The 21,272-nt window shown below is 50.1% G+C and overlaps 1 protein-coding gene across 2 annotated transcripts in view; it reads right to left on the minus strand.

The window, feature by feature from the left end:
* ASTN1 (astrotactin 1) overlaps window positions 1–21,272 on the minus strand; it is a 41,334-nt gene that overhangs the window by 15,617 nt on the left and 4,445 nt on the right. The window contains exons 2-9 of one of the 2 annotated variants that reach the window (XM_085231733.1): window positions 10,563–10,750; window positions 7,995–8,388; window positions 7,318–7,464; window positions 7,074–7,181; window positions 6,821–6,970; window positions 5,957–6,124; window positions 5,807–5,891; window positions 140–214 (exon numbers count right to left, since the gene is read on the minus strand). In XM_085231733.1, coding sequence (XP_085087859.1) covers window positions 140–214; window positions 5,807–5,891; window positions 5,957–6,124; window positions 6,821–6,970; window positions 7,074–7,181; window positions 7,318–7,464; window positions 7,995–8,388; window positions 10,563–10,750 — 1,315 coding nt within the window. Of the gene's footprint in view, window positions 1–139; window positions 215–5,806; window positions 5,892–5,956; window positions 6,125–6,820; window positions 6,971–7,073; window positions 7,182–7,317; window positions 7,492–7,994; window positions 8,389–10,562; window positions 10,751–21,272 lie in introns of both variants that reach the window. The other variant, XM_085231734.1, reaches the window with a different exon arrangement.

A 21,272-nucleotide genomic window follows, 5' to 3' on the forward strand; every position in this document is an offset into this window, starting at 1 on the left:
TCACGTGTCCCTAGGTGGTGGCACAGGTGGCACTAAGATCAAGCCATGGGGGACCACCTGCTGCACCTTCCCCCAGAACTAGCACCAGCACCTGGAGGGGAGATCCAAGGATTGGTGGTGAAGCTGAAGGTAGGCTTACCGAAAAATCTTATCTGATGGCTGCTCACCCAGCACCAAGTCAAAGCCGCGCTGGAATATGGTGTATGGCCAGGGCCTGGAAGAGAAACACAGGAGCATCACATACCAGCATCCCAAAATGCCTCCCCAGATTTGCACTGCAGCAAGTACCTGTGATGCACCCACAAGGTGGTAAAATAGTTCCATACCCAAGATTCTGGGAGAGCGGGGGATCTTTAGAATTTGGGTGTTCCTACATAGCTGGTGCATCCAGTGAACAGCATATCTCATCCTTTACTTTGGAGTACTGTAGGCTCCAGTCCCCCCCTTTCCCACTGCTGCAGCATCCCTGAGCCTCACAGCCCTGCACCCTCAGGTACCACCCTCCTATTCCCAACATGGAAATGTTAGCACATATCTAGGGACAGCTGCACCCATGGCCAGGATGCTTTGGGATGTGCAGCCCACAAGCACGGCCCCATTCGAAGAGAATCCTTTGCAGAGCATCTTCTGCAGAGCATCTCTTGCGCAGGGTCATTTGCAGAGAGACTAACAAGTCTGAGACCAGCAATAAAAATAAGGAGTCCAGAGGAGAAACAGCCAGATCCAACCGAATCTCATTTCTGAAATGAGCTCAGAACTGGAGATTTTTCCATCCTGTCACCTTTAAAGCGTCTGTTGAGGGCACGCATCCGCACGAGCAGCATGGCAAACACCTGGTGAGCCTGGGGATTTTCTCTGACGGCAATTACAGCTCTCCTGCACAAGCACTTCAATTCCTAATCTGAAGTTATTTCAGCAAGGACACAAAAAAATCCTGATTGCAGGATTAGAGCACTGCTCATTTCCTGCCTGGGACACAATGGCACTTCTGTGACCAGGCACAGGATTACATCCAGCAGCAGAGCACAGTGCCCTGGATAAGGTCTGTGCGGATGGGAAGCAGTGCTCTCCTTGCATCTTGCCAGCTCCTTGAATGTTGCCCACAGTCAGCATCCCACACTGCCACAGATGGGCTTTATACTCTCTTCCCCAGAGCGCACAGGGCTGGGAACAAAAGCAGAGGCAAGGTATTGTTCCTTATCAGCTTGGCTGGACAAATGGTCATGAAGAGCCGTGCTGCACTTCCAGTGGTTCTCAGCCCACAGCAGTGATGCAGAGGCAGGGTGGCCAGCCCAGGGATGCAAGAGCACAGCGCCGTGTAGATTAGATATGTGGAAATCAGCACAAGGCTAGCCAACAGCCCCTCAAGGGCACAATTTCCAAGGATGCCTAAAAGTCAGGCAGTGATGGGTTTAAGCCAGAGCACTCTACCCAACGCATCTCTCCAGGAGCTCCATGTTGATTCTTCCTCTCATGAAGCCGAAAGTTCCCTCCTTGCTGCCTTGTTAGTCCTGCTGTTGAAGATGAGGACACGTCCTTCCCATCACTGCCTCTTCCCCCGCTTGGTTCTGCCACTGTTTCATTCCATCTTCCTTCTCCTATGCATCACTGCAGGCTCCTTGCTGCTCTGCTTGCAGGTGCTTGTGTTGCACGGTCTTCAGAGCCCACAAAGTGAACAGAGACAGATTAGTAGCAATGCTGTGTCTGATCAGATTGGGTTAAACAGGCCAGAAAGGACAGCTCTTGACTCCTTTGGCAAGCCTTAGCAAGCAGGTAGGCATCTGAACCAACAAAATGGGGTTCACTGGGCACGAGACTCAACAAGCTTATCCAACGCCATCAGCAAGTTCTTACGGACAAGCTCTGCAATGCATCCCCAGCATGGGCATCTTCGCAAGATACATGGTGCTGAGCTGGTGGAAGGGAGAAAGGGGCTGAGCAGAAGATGCTGAAAAGTCACTGCAAGTGAGCATGGCTGCAATGCCACCAATTGGTGGTTAAGCACTGAAAATAGGCAACTCGATGTCTGGTTCCTGAGCTGCTGGTGCTTTTAGGGACTCCCACTCAGACAGTGGCATGAGATTGCTGTGCTGAACCCCCGCAGCCGAGCACCAGCCAACGTGGCCATCACAGCCCTTCCCTGGTGGCTTCAAACCCAGAGAAAACCAGGAACACACCTGCAGCATCTGCACCCCACACAGACCCAAGAGACGCAGTCCAGATGTGGGCACAGCTGTGCAGGGCAGGGGGCAGGTGTCAGAGAATCATTAAGGTTGGAAAGATCAGTAAGATCATCCAGTCCAACCATCAATCCACACCTATATCCGCTCTAGACCACATCCCTCAGTATGACTTCCATTGAACACCTCCAGGGATGGCGATTCCATTACATCCCCGGGCAGTCTGTTCCAATACCTCACTGCTCTTTCTGAGAAGAATTTTTCCCTAATATCCAACCTGAAATGTGATCCAAGAGACTATCTCCCATCAGCAACGCCCATCCTAGTGGCACCACCAGCCCTGTTTCAGATCTGCCTTGCAAGGGTTTCCCCCAGGCTTCAGCTTCCCACCTCCCTGCCTGCTGCCATCCCTTCCAAGCAGCTCTTTATTAAAAATGCTAATGCTGGCACTTTCTCTCCGGGCTGCTCGTAAATCTGCAAGGAGAATGGGGCGGGGAGGAGGAGGCGGAGGACTGGTTTGGTGAAAGGATCTGAAAGAAAGAGGAGCTTTTTATCCGGCCATCCTTCAGGCTCGCAGAGCTGAGGCACACAGCAGGGGATGGAAAGAGACAGAGGAGAAAAAAAGATAGGCAGAAAAAGAGTGGGGGGGGGAAAAAAAAAAAAAAAAAAGATGATGAAAAAAAGAGCAAAAAGAGTTTAAGCAGAAAAAGTGCTGTCCTTGTCACTTGGCTGTGTCCCTGGCTGCTCCATTGGGTATGTGGGGATGGATGTGACAGGGTGCACAGCTCACAGGGGGAGAAATACCCCCCAAAAAATGGCACTACCTCAGAGGGTCTCAAGCTGTAGCAGAAAGGTGGGAAAGGGATGTATCTGCCCTCACATAGTTGTCTGAGCCCACCTTGATGCAGTGCCTACCAGGCTGACGCGTCTCAGTGATGAAATTCACAGAGTCATAGAACCATCAAGTCATTAAGATGTTAAAGACCACTAAGATCACCTAATCCAACCATCAGCCCGTGCCTGTGACCACTCAGGCCACGTCACTCAGTGCCACTTCTATCCTCCTCTTAAAAACCTCCAGGGATGGAGACTCCAATCCCCACGGACCCCAGATTTCCCTATGCAGTAGTGAAGAGCAACAATAGTGGAAAATAGAAAGGCACGTTGATCCCCTTATATGCAGAGGATCTAAGATCTCATTGTGCTGCCTTGGGTAAGAAGAACATGTGGTGATGGCACAGCCATGGGGCATCACATAATGAATCCACGGGCTCAAGAAGTATGAATGTGGGCAGGAAACAGCTTGCTAGCTGAAGGCACAATTAGCAATCTGATTTTGGGTAGTCATACCACGCCGCAGCCACGGGAATTTGGTTCAAACAAAGTTGGCCGGATTGCTGGAAACCATTTCTCCTACCTGAGAAACGTTAGAGGAAAAGCCAAAAAGCAGCTAATTAAAAATGCATAGCGGAGTAGAAAAGCAGACTGCTATCAAACAAACAGCGCAAAGCAGATTTGTTCAAAACAGCTGAAGAGCAGCACACAATGCAGGCGATCAAATTTATCCGCTGCACATGATCAAAAAGATCTCATTTTTGAAAAACTAGTGCTGATTTAGGGACCAGATGCGTTTGGTAAGAGATGCATTGGGAAGGTGTGGATCTCAGCATGGTACCCAAAATACATGCAGCACACAAAGCCTCACTGCTGTCACCAAAAAACTTCCAAAGCCCCCTGCTTTTCTGACCTTCCCTGTGCTCAGAAGCAATGGGATCCTATGGGGCCAGACTCAGTGCCTGGATTGGGTCGCGATATTGGAGGGGTTAGGAATGTATTGAACAAACACCTGCCAGGAATGACTCAGATGCCATTGGTCCTCCTCGGGATGTAAGATAGAGTAGCTGATTTCCAGCATCTCCAGAAAGATACTCGTTACACATCCAGCTTAAACCAAAATGCTTCACATGGCCACACTTTCCAGAGATCCTATCAACAATAAAAGCTGCAGGCAGGGATGATGGAGTTACTGTCAGTTTCTGCTGCTACTGTTTTTCAAAACTAAAATCTGATGGGCTCAAAGCAGAGGCACAAAATGATCCCTGTTTCACATAGCTTGAGAGAGGAGCTCTTGAAGGACAGTGAGGGAAACCCACAGCACTGAAGCCCTCTGGGGAGCACAAGGAGGGGCAGGAGAACCATGGATATCTCCTGCATGGTCTAGGGCTGAGGAAGAAAGACAAAGATCTGCTTGTTTTTTCTGTCCCAGAGAGAAAAGAAGGTGTGAGATGCTATGTATGATTTGTCACAGCATAACTTTGGCATCTCAGAAGAACCACAGAATGGCTGAGGTGGGAAGGGATCTCTGGAGGCTACCTGAGATGATGCTGAAGACCCCTTTCACAATTAAGCAGAGCAAACAACTCCTTAAAGGGCAGGAATGCATTTGTCCTCCCTGCCCTTGGCTTCTCTCCTGCTTGCTACCATCTGCATTTTCTTTTCCCAAAACCCAGCCTTTTCTCCCCTCTCCCTTTAGATGGAGCAGTTCAGCCAGGAAGAAGCTAGAGAAGAGCAAGGTGCACGGAAGCAGTGAGGCTGCAATCCCACACCCAGCAGTAGCAAAAAGCAGAGCAGAAGGAAGCAAACACACCTACATATGTAATTACATGTGTTTACAAACAGCCTTGGTAGACAAAATCATTTGCCCCTTCGCTTTGTGAACAAGGTATGGGTACGGCACGCTGTGAGAGGCTGTGGGCTCCTTCCAACCCACCCTGAGACACCCAACATGTCCTGGGCAACCAACCCCATCCCCATATGCCCCTGTCCTCATCATTCAGTGCTGCCACGAGAAGAAGCAGGGGAAGACATGGGGAGCTGCAGACATCACCACACGACACTTGTTCTCTGGAGATGAGACTGGGGACCCAACCATGCTGCTCCACGTCCCCCATCTATGCATCCCATGAGCATCAAGCTGTCTCCAGCCCGGCTCTGCTCACCCAGGACAGCCACCTCATCTCCCATGGCCAGCACAGGGATTAATTGCTAAATTGCTTTAAAATGAAAGAAGGGGAGAGGGGCTGGGGCTGAGCAGCAGGGCCCTGCTCAGAGGGAGGCAGAAGCACAGCAGGAATTCTGAGGCCAGCCTTTGATAGCTTTCTCTTCCTGCTGTGAGCACTAATGACTTCTGAGAGGGTGTTGGGCACTGTGAGTGAAGGGGAAGAGGAAGAGGCTGGAGGTGCTGGTGCATGCATGCCTGCAGATTTTTGATGTCTAGAGTACATCAGAAGTTTTTCCTTTCACGCTTTCAGGAGCATAAGGACGTTGAACAGGCATCTCCTGGTGCAGGATGCAGAAGGAGTGCCCAGAAAGGGAAGAGGAGCAGCTCCGATGCTCTCTGGGGGGTTGTTTACTCTGAAACCTAATGACTTCAACACGATTGTACCTCAGCTCTCATTATTCTGAACAATACAACCTTCCCCTCCTGCGGAGTGGCTGAAGAGCCCACACCCCTCTGACCTCAGGGCTCACTGAGCTGCTTTTAACTCTTTCACCAAAGAGGATTTCCCACAGCCCTGCCTTGCTGCTGCAACCCAAGCTGGGCACAGCACTGTGGGTACACTCACCCCTGGTTGGTCCCCCACTCATTCCGGATGCAGAGATGCTTATGGACAGGGTCTTTCATGTAGCCCTCATAGCAGAGACACTCACCTACAGAAAGAGGGTGCACATCAGGGACAGGGGGCCCTGCAGGACCCCCACCATCCCCCGCTTACCGGTCTCAGGGTCGCACTGATGCTCGCAGGGGTCAAGGAGGCGACGGGCACAGAGGTCCAGGGCCCAGGGGCCACTGGAGTTTTGCTGAGAGAAGAGGACGACCTGCGCCGGGTTCAGCCAGTCGCTGGCGTCCAGCTGGCTGCCCTCCAGCAGGATAAAGCGGCTCCCTGCCGCCCGGGGGGCAATCAGCAGCTGTCCCCTCTATCCCACAACAGCACTCTCCATCCCATCACAGCCCCCTCCATCTCATGAGAGTTCTCTCCATCCCATGATAGTCATCTCCACACCATCATGGTGCCCATTCACCCCATGATGGTTCCTTCTGCCCTGTGATTGTCCCCTCCCTCCCACAACAGTGTCTCATTAACTCACAATAGTCTCCTCCATCCCACTACAGTGCCCTCCATCCTGCAATGGTCCCCTCTATTCCAAGAATCCCAGGCCCCCTCTGCCCCACAATGAACTCCTCTGTCCTACAAGCCCATCTCCACCCCAGCCTGTATTCTCTAAACCATGTCGGCCCCCTCCATCCAGTGTCCAAGCCAGCCAAACCTCCCGTGGCCACTACTCATCCTTTTGTTGTTGTGCTGGTGCCATCCATCTCATCCATCCCACATTCACCTCCTGCATCCCACATCCATCTCCTCTATCCTATGACACCCAACTCCATCTTGTGCTTGTCCCCACCATGCCATGCTCATCCCCACCCAACCTTGCCCACACTCATATCCTGCATCCCACAGTTTTCCCCTCAATCCTGTACCCACTCCACACCCGTCCCCTCCATCAACTCCCCTCCCCTCCATCACAGCTCCCACCCATGGCTGGCATAGGTTGGCAATTGTAGGACTGTGGTCACTCACCATCAGCAATGAGGTGCTCAGGGACATGGAGGGTGATCTTGACAACAAGGGGGCAGCTCATGTGGGAGGAACACACCAGGCTGATGATACAGCTTGTCACACTGATGAGGGTCAGAGTGGTCTTATTCACAGGGCTGCGGGGGGACCCCACTGCAAAACACAAGAAGTGCATTCCAACCCCAAACCCAGCATCCTAAGAGTAGAAAACAGGACAGAGGCGGGAGAAGCTCACTGCCCAACCTCCTACATTCACCTCGGCTGCGCCTTCGGCTTCGAGAGGGGTCTGTGTAGAAGGTCAGCTGGGGATCAGTGTCTGCCTCCGTCCCCGAGTCCCCTTCGGGGTTCAGAAAGGCTGAGCCAGCTGAGGGTGACACCAAGCATGGTTACAGCCATGGCAGCACCCAAACACATCCCATCCCCACATTGCCACAAAGGGCTGCAGGGTGGGTAGGCACAGAGCAGCGCATCCTGTCCCATCCCATCCCATTACGGGTCACCTCGCGCCTTGTTGTTGATGCGTTTGCGTTGGCTGCTGGAGGTGTGGGACAGCAGGGTGGCCTGCTGGTGGTTGGAGTCCACAGGGCTGGTGGCGATGATGTTGTCCTTGTATTTGTTCATCAGGGACAGCTTTGCGTTATCGCTTCCTGGGCGGGAAGAATTGAAGGCAACATCTTTCAGGGAGAAAGACCAAAAGAAAAGAAAAACAAAAGGGAGGTGAGAAAAAGATTTCCTTGGATCGATCCCCAGCATCCATACAAGGTGACTGGGGTTGGCGGACCAGCCTGCTCCCAGTGCAGCTCCTCAAATCCCCAAGGGGACCAGCACATCCACCAAGCCTGGTTAAACGTGGAGATTTAACATTCAAAGCACTCCTGCATAGTCAGGTCTGCAAAGAAGGCCCCTGGAAGTTTTAGAAAGCACACTGCACCCTGTCAACAGAAGGACTTCTGGAGAGCCACTAACATCTCACATGTTCAGAGCAACGTGACAAAACACTCAAGGCAATATATATATATATATGCAATGATGGGGAGAAGAGAAGATGGACATGGTTTGAGGGACACGGATTTGTGGGCAGGGTGGTGATGGGTTGATGGTTGGACTAGATGACCTTAAGGTTGGATGAGACCAGTAATGATTCTATGGACCCAGCTCAGCCCCGTTGCTGCCCGACCTGGCGTGAGGTCCATGCTTGATTTCTCATTGCAGCCCTGCAGCGAGTCGAGGGTGCGGGTGACCTGGCTGGCAAAGTCCTCACCGCCATTCATACATTCACGCTGGAGGTGGTGCCGCAAGTCGGTGATGTCGTACTCGTAGCCATCCAGGATCGGGGTCTCGCGGATGCTGAGGGTGCCGCTGGAGTTGTGGCCCTGCACACGGGCATTGCGCAGGCTCTCCCGCCCGTGCCCCCCGATCAGCACCGAGGGGATGTAGTGGATCTCGTTGGCAGCCTCGGCGCTGGCACTTTTCTGAGGTTGTGGTACACGGCGCCGCTTGCACCACCGCCGCCGGGTGTAGAGGATCATCACCAAGCAGAGGATGGAGAGCAGCAGCGCGATCATCCCTCCCTATGGGCACAAAGCAGCAGGGCTCAGCTGGGACTGCAGAACAGCCCCGGGAAGTGGGCTGGGAGCAGCCCGACCACACCAACAAGAGCTCCTGGCACTGCAGGGTGAAGCCCGTCTCGAGCAGAGCCAGCTTTGAAGTCGCCACTGAGCCATAAAAAAAGCAGCATTTAAAGCAGAGCGTGGTTTGTTTGTGTTCTCCCGCAACGTCTTTGAAAGCAGCAAGCCGTTTTATTATAGGCAAACACTCCTGCGGGCAACTTTTTCTGACCCATTTCCAGCCACTTTCAATGCTGTCACTCTCAATCTCGGTAGATTTTCTCAGGGCATCCTGTGGAAATTTCAGCGCAGATTAAGTGAGATGAAGGCTTGGGACAGCAAACGAAGCAAGGTTTGGGGGACGCAGAATGGAAGAACTCAGTCCCCGCAGCAGCCCTGAGCACACCCAGCCTCACCACCTCCCATCATACCCAAGGTCACCCAGAGACATCACCACCGCGGCACGGATGGAGGCGGTGAGATGAAAGCTCCAGATGGCTCCTTGCGCCTGGTCTGCCAGGAGTAATAATAATAACAACAATAATAGTGAAAAAAAAGAGCACATGGAGCCAGCTGAGAGCTGCCTGTCCGGCCATGCCTCCGGTCCCCCTCTTCCTTTTCATGAAATAGGTGTTCTTGATAAAATAAAATAGTACTCATAATCTGCTCCATTAGGACCAAACATTAAGGAAATTATTGAACGAGGAGGGGGAGACGGAGCTGGGAAAGGAGCCCTAATGGCCATTATGGCTTCGCCCTCTTCCATTCCCAGGATAATGGAGCTGCAGTGTATCCTCACTGCCCACCTCCCAAAATTTCTTTAAAAGCAAAAAAAGAAAGACAAAGGAGGAGACGCCAGCAGTGGAGGAGACCAGCAGCCTTGCAGACACATCTCCTCAGGCAGGAACCAAGATGACAAATCTGTCACTGCGGATGAACAGTGGTACAGAATTCTCACCTGGGTGTGCTCACGTGGCTCCTTTCCATGAGAGCATGGAAAAACCTTCATCCTTCCCACTGGGACTTGGGCAAAGGATGCATGGGGAGCCAGTGCTAGGAGGGCTTCTTGCACGTTCCCCATGCAGAGTGTTGTCATGATGGATAAAACCCCTTGCTTACACTACACTCACCAACCAAATGGAATGATGGAAAATCAGCCTTGAAAGCTACATGTGACTTTGACCCCAGGCACAAAAGCCAACCTCTGTTTGTCAAGGCAAAGGACGCTGCTGGAGCTGAGTGATGGAAAAGCAAGGGAAAGCAATCTGTACTTATACATTTTGGTGCAAGAATCGCAGGCATCCTTTCACCACTTCGATAACAGGACTCATTTCATATGCTCCTGCCTGGGTCTGGGTATTCAGCAGTCATCAAAAAACCACAACCACAGCAGCAGAGCGGCCTGAGTGTGGGGCTGGCATCTCCCCAAGGCAGTGCTCTCTCTTGGGGAAGGAACCAAAATGAGGAAACAGACCAAAAGTGGTTTGGGGTTGGCTTTGCTAGTGATTTTTTTTTTTTTCCCCCCTCAAGACTAATCAAGTGCAAATGATGGGGAAGAAGCCTGGCCTCCAGCATCAATCTGGAAGAGCTACAGCCTTCTCATTAGGGTAGGCACCATTAAACAGCCTGTTTGCAGCCTCGGCAACACATTGTCTCTAGCTAATTATCTTCCAATGGCTCAAAAATGGTCAGTCCTTCAGACTTCTCCAAGATTAGGAAACATAAAAACACAGCCCCCGTCCCCTCCCCCATCCCAGATCTCTGCCCTGCCCTCCTTCCTCTGCCGTTAAACCTTGTCCCTGTGGTTCTGCGCGGGGAGTTCCCGCATGGAGCTGTGCTGAGCAAAGCAGTGGTGACAGTGCCTGGTGGCACTGTGACACCACTGCATGCAGGCACCCGAGCAAAGGGCTGCCAAGGGAGTCACTGTGAATTAACCCCGTATTAAGCTGGATGCAACCTTCAAAGCCCAGGGTGAAGGATTCCTGCAGAAGCACTGGGGTACATTTAGGTGGCGGAGAGCGTGAGTCATTTGGAGATGTGAATTCTGGGACAAGTGTAATGCAGCCCAGTGCTGAAGCATCCTGTATAGCATCCTATCCACCTCCGTCCTAAAGCAGGAGGAGAAGGGATGCACGTACCATGACGGAGATGTGCAGGATCCTCAGCTCCTCCTCGGCCGACTCGGTCTGGGGTTCCTCAGTGGGCTCAAAACCAGGCAGGCTGGGAGCCCCATCCTGGTGGTGGATGTGGAAGAGCAGAGTGCCGTTCTCCAGCCACTGCTGCCGCCAGCGCACCAATGGGATGTCATCTGTGTTGCCTGAAATCTCTGTGAAAGCAAACGTGGTCATAAGAGGGCTACCAGGGGAGTATCCACCTCACCCCAAAAAGCAGGTGTAGGGTGCAGCCAGGGATTGGTGTATCACCATGGATGGCCACCAGCATCCCTGAGGCTCTAATTCAGCCAGTTTTTGCCCATATGCTTCACGTTACACGCAGTCCCAGCCGCAGGGAGCAGAGAATACGGAACAACTTCTCAAGAGCGCTAATGGGATCACTGGGGCTGTGCAGCTAATTACTGTAAACGGAAAATATAATGACTGGAGAGATGAGCACGCGGCTGCAATCACACCTGCAGTGCAGGCTCCCACTGAAGTACGCTCAGAGCTTTCAAGTTTTTGCCCACACATTGCAGCTCCCCGCACAGGACGCAGCCTCAGTACCTGCACAGATACCTCTCTATCTCCTGCCCAAGGACCCTGACCTTTCTAGGTGCCTTCAGCTAGAGGATCTTTGGCACTAGGGCAGATAGGCAGAGCTGAGCTGGATAGCGATGGCACTGGATGAAACCCAAGCAAAGCAGCAGAAGCTGCATGCCTAACCAAGCCTCATGAGCTCAACTGGTCCAAAATTGCATAGACACACAGAATCATTAAGGATGGAAAAGACCACTAAGATCATTGGTTCCAACCCCAAGCCATCCCCACTGCACCCACTATCCATGTCCCTCAGTGCCACATCTACAAGATTCTTTAAAACCATTTCAGAGATGAGGCTTAGCAAAGTTGGGTGACACCAGCACGTCACCATGGCAGAGCTGGGCACTGCTTTAACAGCCTGCACACAGGAAGCCTTGATCTTGCAGCTCCAGTGTGCTAGTTCTACTTCAGCTATTCATTTTTTTTCCTCTGAAAACGCAAACATTATTTGCATTTGCTGTCATGACCATGAAAAGCAAGATGAGCTTCTCCCTTGCCATATGGGTCAGTCCAATGTGGTCTCATTTATACTGTGTGTTTCGGTGGTGCTGGGAACCAGCCTGAGCTCACTTAGCAAATTGTCATCCTCATTTTGTTCGTCTCAAACCACCTTCAAATGAAAACTGGAATTCAATTATCGCATCGAAAAACAACATTTTAAATTTACCGTTAATTAATTTCATTAGGCTGCCCTAAGTGAGCTAGCTACCAGAGGGGTGGGGGGGGGGAAAATGCATCAAAAACCAAGTCCAGCCCTTCCAAAGTGATTTGATTAATCAAAAGAAACATTAACAAGTGAATTGGCAGGCGGTTTCTGCTCAGCACGGGCTGTATTTCTGATGGCAATCAGCGTGCTTTCACTGTCCCAAGCAGAGATGCTGAGCTCTCCTTGGGCTACTGGGAAGCAGAGCTGGGAGGAGTGCACACATCCCTGCAGCCAGAAGCACTTTTGAAATTCCCTCTAACCACTGAGCTGCATGTTTCAGCACAGGATCCCCTTTGAAAGTCTGGTCCCGGGAGCCACAAGAATTTGAAAGAGCTGATCTCCTCCTCTCCCACCTGGTCTTTATTCATGGGCTGAAAGGGGAAAACAAGCTTTCCTGCTTTCTCAACTCCCTGTGGCTTCCCAACTTCAAATGAACTAGCTCAAATTGAAGAAAAATATTCTCTCCACACCTGCTTGCTAATGTGAAATTAAGAGTAATTAAGGCAAGAGCTTTTACGCACAACAGGAACTCAACGTCCGTCCTGACATTTCGAAAAATGTAAATACCAGCATTTCCCCCATTGTGAAGACTGGAAATAATAAATACTAAGTATACGACATAGTGACATTTAGAAAGCTGGAGTAAAAGATGTTTTCCCCTGATCTGACATATCATTGAAAAATCAGCACCCTTCAGCTCATTAATATTTGAGGAGGACTCCTTCATGGAAGTCATTTAAATGATTAATAGATTATAGTAAATTTAAGCCTTAAAATAGGTTGTCATAATTTCAAATTTATTTAAACAGGCTTCTTTCTAAAAAGAATAATGTATTTCAATGAAAAAGGGATTCTTATTTTAAAAAGAGCACAACATGTGAGCTTCAGGGCTGACATGTGCGATCCTTCTCTCACCCACCACCCCCCCTCCTGCAGCTGCATCGCATACAGGTCAGAGATGCTAAAAACAGGGAAAACACTTCAGGAATCAGCCCCCATCACTCCAAACAAGTAGAGTGTGACCTCTACACCACCATGAGGGGCAAGGCTCCTCCATTGCCTCTGCTCCCGCAGAGCCTGGGTAGGAGAGCTTCATCCTTGGACTCCCTCCTCCTCTCCCTGATGGTTTTAGCAGCACTGCACCTGCCCCACCCCATTCTATTTCTACTTTTAAAAACAGATCTACAAATATTTTTCTGCCTTGATGATGTTTCCCTGCAGCTTGGCTCAAGCATGGCCAAGACTAATGGCCAAGACCATGGCCATTCTTTCTCGTCTCTTTCTCTCGCATCCCCCAGTCCTGCACCTCTCACATTTATCTTTGTTCTGCTCCCCAAGCAGACATCTCATTGCCTGATAGGACTACTGTGACCCATGGGGGACCACTGGGGCCATTTATTGGGCTGCTGATGGAGATCAAGTTCTACATTAGGACTGGTGGGTGTCAACCTCATTGACCAGCCCAAACACAGGGTGCAGGAGACCCCAGAGGAGGTAGGGAAAGCAGATAGAAAGCCAAAAAATGGCAGTAGGGAGAGGATAATTTCAAGTTCAAAGTTTGAAAGATATTGATGACAGGCCTTGTCCCTGCATGGCTTTCATTAAGGCCTGGATGTGAAGCCATTAGCACTAGTATTAACTTCTTGCACCTCTGTTAAAAAATAGCCTGCCTGGGTCAGGAGTTAATAACTGTAGGACACCACTAATTATGCTGTGCCATGTTTGCCTGCTATCAAGAGTGGTCCAGGTCTTTCCCATCCATGGGAGCAGCAGCCCCAAAAGACCCCAGCAGATGTGCTCAATGCAGCCACTGTGGTGCTCCCCTCTCAGAGCATCTGTAAGCAAAAAGAGCAAGCCAAGGAGAGGAGAGCAGCAAAGTCTGGATGGTGTTGCTGGAGTGCTGGAGGCAGTGGAGTTACACCTGCTGCATTATAGATCACCTGAACAACTTAATTTTCTTGGGACAGCCACCCAGCCTGCAGCAAACCCTGCCTTTGGGCTCTGCGCACTGCTTTGAGGCAGGCCAGTACTGCATGTACATGCAGAATCAATGCTCTCAAGCCTCTGCAACATCAAAAGTGTTGTCCCAACACTGACACGCAGCCATCACCAAGACCCTGCAATGTGCTGGGAGAAGAAAAAGCACAAAAAGAACAGCACTCCCTAAAAACAAATGCAATCTTTTGAGCGGGGAAAGAAAAGAAGTAAAACATTTTTTGTTTCCATTTGGAAACATTTTGCACTAATAAATGCTTCTGATTAGGCAAATGAACTCTGCCATAATGCCAGTCTCTGCAGAGTGCAGCTTTTGACTTGGACTTATACTTCCTCATTAACATTTAAACCTGGCTTATTTTCCATCGGAACCCAACTGTGTTTTTATTTAAGTTCCCCATTAGCTTGTGCATTTACTCTATGCCTGAACCTTGCACGTCCTTTAAACAGCTCTACACCAGCTGAAACAAGCCCTGGTCCAAAGGCCTCTAAAGCATGCAGTAGCTCAGGAGCCCATCCCACAATGAGCCGTTGTGCTGGAACCTCAGGATGTGATTCATGGCAATTCAGATGTCAAAATGCATATCTTGATATTTAAGCAGTTTTTTTACCCGAGATTTTACTGACACATCTTTCATGGGATAATACTCGCATTTTTTATTGGCCTGCTTAAACAAAAATCACATTCACCGCTGACTATTCGTATTTTATTTGCAATTTTTTCCCCCCTCTCCAGGCTCAGGTAGAGACACTAGCTTGCTCTGTAGGTCACCCTGCCTTTCTAAGACAATCCAGATTTTCCATAGCAGCAAACACAAGTCTCACCCTCTGTTAGGTACCTGCGTCACGGGAGATGGCACTTGGTGCAAAATTTCAAACAGATCCATAGACCCAGGACAACCTGGAAGCTCAAAGAAGATGCACCCAGCTATATCTGGAGGCGTTCCCCAGATGGGTCCAACGTCACCCCACCATTTTGCTCAACCTGAGGCCAGTACACGTGAAGACATCAGCTACTGTAGCAAGGCTGACAGCTAACCAGGTTTCTCTTTGAAATGCTGGCTGCCTTTGCTTTTGGGAAGGTCATCAAGGAGTTCCTTTTCAAAGCTGAACCCATGTTTTACCATGAAATGGGATTTTTATCCTTAATATGCTACAGCCCTAATTTGTCCCTTTCTTTAACAGCAAAGCCCTCCATCACTCCTGGAGTGACACTGTGTAACACCACTGTTTTCAGAGCAAAGGACACCGATTCATCATTAACAAAAAAGAGTCATCTGGGTTTGCTCCATAGCTGTTGACCCTACAACATCACACATCTCATTGCCCCGCTCTTCTCTGCGGACACAAGGACATGCTCAACCACACCTGTGGAACATCCACTCCAAGGTTATTTTCTACCACATCTGTTGATTTTGACCAAAAGCTGCAATAAACAAGTTGGGATACTTGTTGGTGTTTGGTTTTCACTTGTTTTATTAATAAGGTCCCATTGACCATAACTATGAGGTAGGAGATGCGCAATGAGAACAAACCCATGTCTTGAACTAACACTCAGGAAAGCACCTCTGCTTTATGATCACGTGGGGAAAAAAAAGAAAAAAAAGAACACAAAATTCCACACCCTACACCATGACAGTAAAATATATGCCAGCAATTTAAGAAATGCAACATTGGTATTTATGCCCTGGAAAGGACCACATTTGTAGTGGGCATCCCATCTCAACACCCTGCAATACCATCACGTCATCCCCTCCAGAGGGAAGCCCAGATCTCCATGGAAAGAGTCCAAATGATGGAGCTCTCAGCCAAGAAAAGCTACTGCCCTGGCTACACCGCTTCCAGCAAAGCCCAGTGCTATTTAATCTTTAGTAAACTGCAGCCACCATCCACCACATCCTCCTCTGCTTGTGTCTACAGGCCTTAAGAGCCCCATAGCTCTCCAGTCCTCTCTGCTGGCCTCCTTACATCTTGGTAATGAGATTAGAAAGAATCAAGGTCAAAGGGCAAAGTGTTCTTGGAGGAGATTTCATAACAAATGTATGACATGTAGGGCATGAACCCATCGTTCCAACTACAAGAGAAGGAGGACAGCTGCTGAGCTCTGGCACAACTGTACTGCTCAGAAATGGCAAACAACTGGTGGAACAAACCTCGGTGGAAAAGACTCCAAACTCATAAGAAAATGGAAATTAAAGACCAGTAAATTCTACTTCTGCCCTGGTCAACTTATTAGGAGAACCACTTGGTTGCACGGATAGATGTGGGTCATTCAACTCTGTACACCAGTAGATAAGGGTGATCCAGTTTGACGGACTCCTTTCAAAGAGGTCTTGTCAAAAAAAGTTTCCAAAAGAATCTAAGTAGGGATGTCACCAGCAGGAATGTCCTCTGGAAGCCCACCATGTAGGGGAGGAATAAGGTTGCATTCCATAAGGAAAGGAGGTTACCAAGGAACCCCACAGAGATCTTTGTCAGGACCTCAGCTGTTCTGAAGCGCTCTGGAAGAGGAAGCGAGTGACAAAGCTGGTCACCAATGCTAAAATTAGGTACCTCAGAGCTAAAGCTGTGATACTGCTAGAGAAAAGTGGGCAAAAAAGTGGGCAGGTGAAATCCAATGTTGGTGACAGCACGCTGATCTCAAGAACTGCCAGCAGTATTCAGGTCAGCCATCTCGTGATGGAAGCAGCAAAGGAGGCTCCAAAGAGGCACGTGAAGAAGACAAGAGGTCTGAAATGTTTCCATGGAGAAGAGAAACCAACTGTGTTAGTACTCAGCAAGGAAAACAAACAGCTGAGCAGGGAAAGGATAAAAGCCCATAAAATCGTGAAGCCAGCGGAGCAGTGGAAATGGCAATGATTATTCACTATTTCTCACTTTGCGAGAATTAGGAATGTAAAAACTAACAAAAGGCTCTGTTTCATCCACCATGAAGCATGAAAGCCCGGAGAAAGGAACCAATTTCAAGGCAGACAGACCCACCAGCGGCGACCAAGCCAGACAGCCCGCAGACAAATCCTAGCTTTAGAAACCCCTGCAGCATAAACCTTGGCAGTATGAGGGGTAAGAAAAATCACACAATATATGCTTTTTCACATTTTTCCCCAATTATCAGCCACTTCCTGCTGTTGGAGATGAGTTCCAACCTGCTCTCCACACACCTCCCAGTGCCTTGGGGTTGGAGGGCAGCTGCAGGTCCAGTTAGGTGCCACCAAAGCCACACTTACATGTCTCTTTTATGAGTGCCTGAGGCTTCCTGCTCCTCCAAGTATGGCCTTGATGAGAAAGAAGAACTCACAGCCTGCCTCGGGACAGCCCATACCCAAATCATAGAACCATGAAGGTTGGAAAATGCTTCTAAGATCATCCAGTCCAACCATCAGCCCATTCCCTCCACGCCCACGGACCACATCCCTTAGTGCCACATCTCCACGGTTCTTGAACACCTCCAGGAAAGGTGACTCCATCACCTCCCCAGGCAGCCTGTGCCAATGCATCACCATTCTGTCTGAGAAAAAGATTTCTTTCCTCATTTTTTCTAAGTTTTCCTAATCCTCCAAACCCTCCACACCATCAAACCCTACAAGCCTAAGACACCTGCTTCCCAAGTCAGTTTTCACAGGGAGGAGAGCACTATTTATATCCATCATGGGCTGGCAGGAATGGTAATGACCGGCCACCGCAGCCCATCTGGCAGGCATTAGTGGGACATCAGAGCATATCGTACAGGCGAGGTCAGCAGCAGTGGTGGGACAGGCAGGGGAGGGAGGGGGATGCATTACAGCAGTGACACAGACTTCAAGGGTAAACTCCAGCCTGCTCCTGCAAGCTAATTTGTTTAAGTGCTCGTTACGCCAAGGCCGAGAGGTTGGGAGAATTAGACATCATTTTGATGGGACCCAAATAACCCTGCCAGGAGGTCCTCCAAGAGGTGGTCCGCCTCCTCCCAACTCCTCAGCATGGACTGGCACTCAACTTGGGGCAGGATGGAGGTAGAGCTGACTGCAGCGTGCTGCCATAAACCCCTTGTTGCTTAGAAGCACTACCCAATTTCAAGCTCTGCTTTCAAGTTTGTGGAGATGCTTGGAGGTAACAGGGAGAAGGAAACAGGAAAGAAAAAAAAAAATAGGGAAGAAAGACATAGAAGGGGAAAAGTTGACTATGCATCTTGAATTTATCACTCTTGAGAGAAGAGCTTGTCAGGAGGGCCAGAGACCAGCCAGTGCGCGGTGATCAATGGGAGGGCTTTTGGGTCTAGTCAGGCTTGTTTCAGATTTACAGGAACTGAATAGAGGCATAAATCTGTCTCTGCCTGACGAAAATGGAGGTAATTAAATCTGCAGGTGTATATAATTGTCATATTGATGATCTATATAAATCAGCAGAGCCAGCAGAGGCACTGAGCACTGAGTTGAGCGTGGAGTCTCTCCACAAGGAGTTTCCTGCCCACCTGCAGCACATGGTGAGACAGCAGGTGAGCACAGCGGTCCCACATCACCCACAGCGACGTGCACCATCACAGGAATTCCCCATGACCCCAAGAGGATGAGGAGACCAAGAGACGATGCTGTGAGCCCTGAGCTTTCAGATGCCTAACACCTGCTTGCAGGAGGTGGATGCTACTTTGAAGCTCTGAGCCAGGGTGCAAGTGGGGCACTGACTTCATCTTGTAGCTTCCCCCCCCCCCCCCCCTCTGTTTAATTTATTTTAACCTTTGTTATTTTGGGAACTTTGAAGCCTAAGCTGCTTGGAGCCAGCTGCCTTTGTTGGAAGGACAGAAAATGCAAAGCAGGGATCTGAAAGCAGTGGGATAAAAGGCCAGCATCCACAGCTAACCTCCATGGAAGCTCCTGCCTTTCTCCCCCTACATCCCAAGGAAGCCACTCTGTGAGCTACTCACTGCTCTTTTCCCAGTTGCTGGAGATCTGGGTGTGAGCCAAACCTTGGAGCACACAGAAATGGATTTGCTACCCAGAGGAACCTGAAAGACCTCTGAAGACAACCCACATGGCCAATGCTGTTCACGCCCAGTCCCATTTCTTAGCATCCTAAGCCAAAAACTGGAGCATTGTGATGCCCAAGCAGGAGAGATGGAGAAAGGAAGGAAAGGCTTTTGTGCATGGTTCTCCCCAGCAAGGACTCCACGCCTGCATGCTGGCGCCACTGCCAAAGAGGGTCTGAAATGGGATAATTAAACAAACATGGAAACAAGCACTTCTGCATTGCAGTCCAAATTATGTAACAAGTTCCTCATCCCCAGCATGGTTCAGCTGTAACATGACTGCATGGCATGGCCCTGTGCTCACCTGCCTGGCTCTTCAGGCAGGTACTGCAACCATGAGGATAAACTAGAGGACAAAAATAAAGAGCTGTAGCCAACTGCAAATACCTGCACCCACAGAAACAGCTCTGCTTTGTCCCCAGGGCTCCCTTCTCCCTGACAGCTATGGGTGCAGGGGCATGGGAAGAATGACCAGGATAGATTTACCCTGCCACTGCTTCTGACCCAAAGGATGCTTCTTGTGCATGAAATCAACTTCAAAAATATTTTTATAATTTTTTATTTTCTTTTGCAGAGGCTGAGTCCTCTGGCTGACACACATCCTTGTACCTTACTCTGGGACCAAGGAAGGGAAAAACATGGTGTAATACTGTAATGTGATGGAACATACAGCAATGATAGCAGAGTAGCAAAGCCCTATGCTGCAATAAGCAAAGACGAGTCCAAATACATCAGCTGTAGGCACAGAAACAAAGAGAAAAAAAAAATCTGCTTACCCTGGGAAGGCCTCATGTAGGTAGGGAACTCCAGCAAAATATACTTGCCTCCACTGCCAACCCTTAAATGAGGTCTGGGAAGAGTGGAGCCAGAATTGCATACACCTGAGCTCCCCTGGGTTGACCCTGTCTTCCCACCAGGTGCTCAATCACTGCTTTGAGCTGTGACTTAGCATTTCCACTATAGGTGGTAACAGAAAGCTTTCAAAGCTGGACCAGGTCAGGGTTTGAGCAAACAGACATGCTAATGCTAATGCTTCCACCATCCACCCTACTGCATTGCTCTGGGTCTGAGTGGTCAAGGTACAGTGCACATCCAGGAAGAAAGCATCTCCCTCTGGCTGAGCGCTGCAGAACAGGTCGGTGAGCTGCAGCCAGCTGTGTCTCAGAAGTCACCAATGCTTTCTGGTAAAGCTCCGCTGGCAGTTTGTTTCCAATGGGAAAGCAGCTCCTCACCAGCCCAAGTGCCTGTGGGAAGGCTGCCTCCAGGGATGCTCGGAGCTGCTGAGTGGCATGTGGGCCCTCTGTGCAAAACCAATGTTTCCAAGAGGTTTCCCAGAGGGTGGGGACACTGGGGACATCATTAGAGGACTGGGCAGGATGTGAGCTCCGCATGGATGTGAAGCCCATGCTGAGTTGGGCATAGCACCCCATGGGAGCAAAGCATTCTTGGGACCTCAGCCAGCTGTCCTCTCTTCCCCCACCAGGCAGATCCAGCCCTGAGGCACATCCTGAGCCCAAGCCTCCAGACCCAAAGCCAGAAAGGTGGTTGCAAACACAGCACTGGGTTCCCAGCCCTGTGCCCTCGCTCTCCCACTCCCCTGGGGATGTTCAAATTAATTGGCTTGTTTCCTGGAGCTGTTAGCTGGAACAAATAAAAAAGAAAGGGGGGTGCCAAACCCGTAATAAGGTCTACAGTTCCTCCAAGCTACAAGCACTGCTTTAAATTTCGGGATTTTTTTTTCTTGTTCTTTTCCCTTTTTTTTTTTCTTCCTCATTTGAAGGAGGTTTCCATGGTAACTGTCTCCCATCACACAAGCGCCCGTCCCCAGGATATTTCAGGGTTGCTAATACCTGCCTTCCCAGGCAGCCACACCACACTGTGATGGTGACATCGTGGTTGGGTGTCTCAGTGCTCTCAGCTCCGGGTGCCACCTCCAGCCCTGCCCCAGTGGAGGAGATCACAGGAGCTGCCATCACAGGCCACCAATGCAACCATTGACATTCTGGGGAAGAACTGTAGGTGATGGAAGGCTCTTCCAGGCTCTGCCATGCTCAAACACCCCAAATCCCCACGTGAAGGCACAGGTGGGCTCTGCTCAGCCCTTCCCCATTTCCTTCCCCTAGCAGGTCAGTTTTCAGCTGGATCGGTTCCCTGCGGAAGCAAAGCCAGCTCTTTACATCCCTGATATCTGCTTGCTCTGCTATGCTCATTAGTCATACTAATTACTGAAATGCCTCAGAGCCAGCCAGGAGAGGGACCGTGTCTCCTCCTGCACCGCATCCTCACATCCAAGCTCCCGTGACCGATGTGCCACCACTGGTGCTTCTCAGTGTTAAGCAGCCACAAACCAGCAACCAGAGCCTTCTCTTTGCCACGCAAACCCTCCCAG

This window comes from Meleagris gallopavo, chromosome 10 (assembly GCF_905368555.1).
Source record: "Meleagris gallopavo chromosome 10, MGAL_WU_HG_1.1, whole genome shotgun sequence".
NCBI classification, from domain to species: Eukaryota; Metazoa; Chordata; class Aves; order Galliformes; family Phasianidae; genus Meleagris; species Meleagris gallopavo.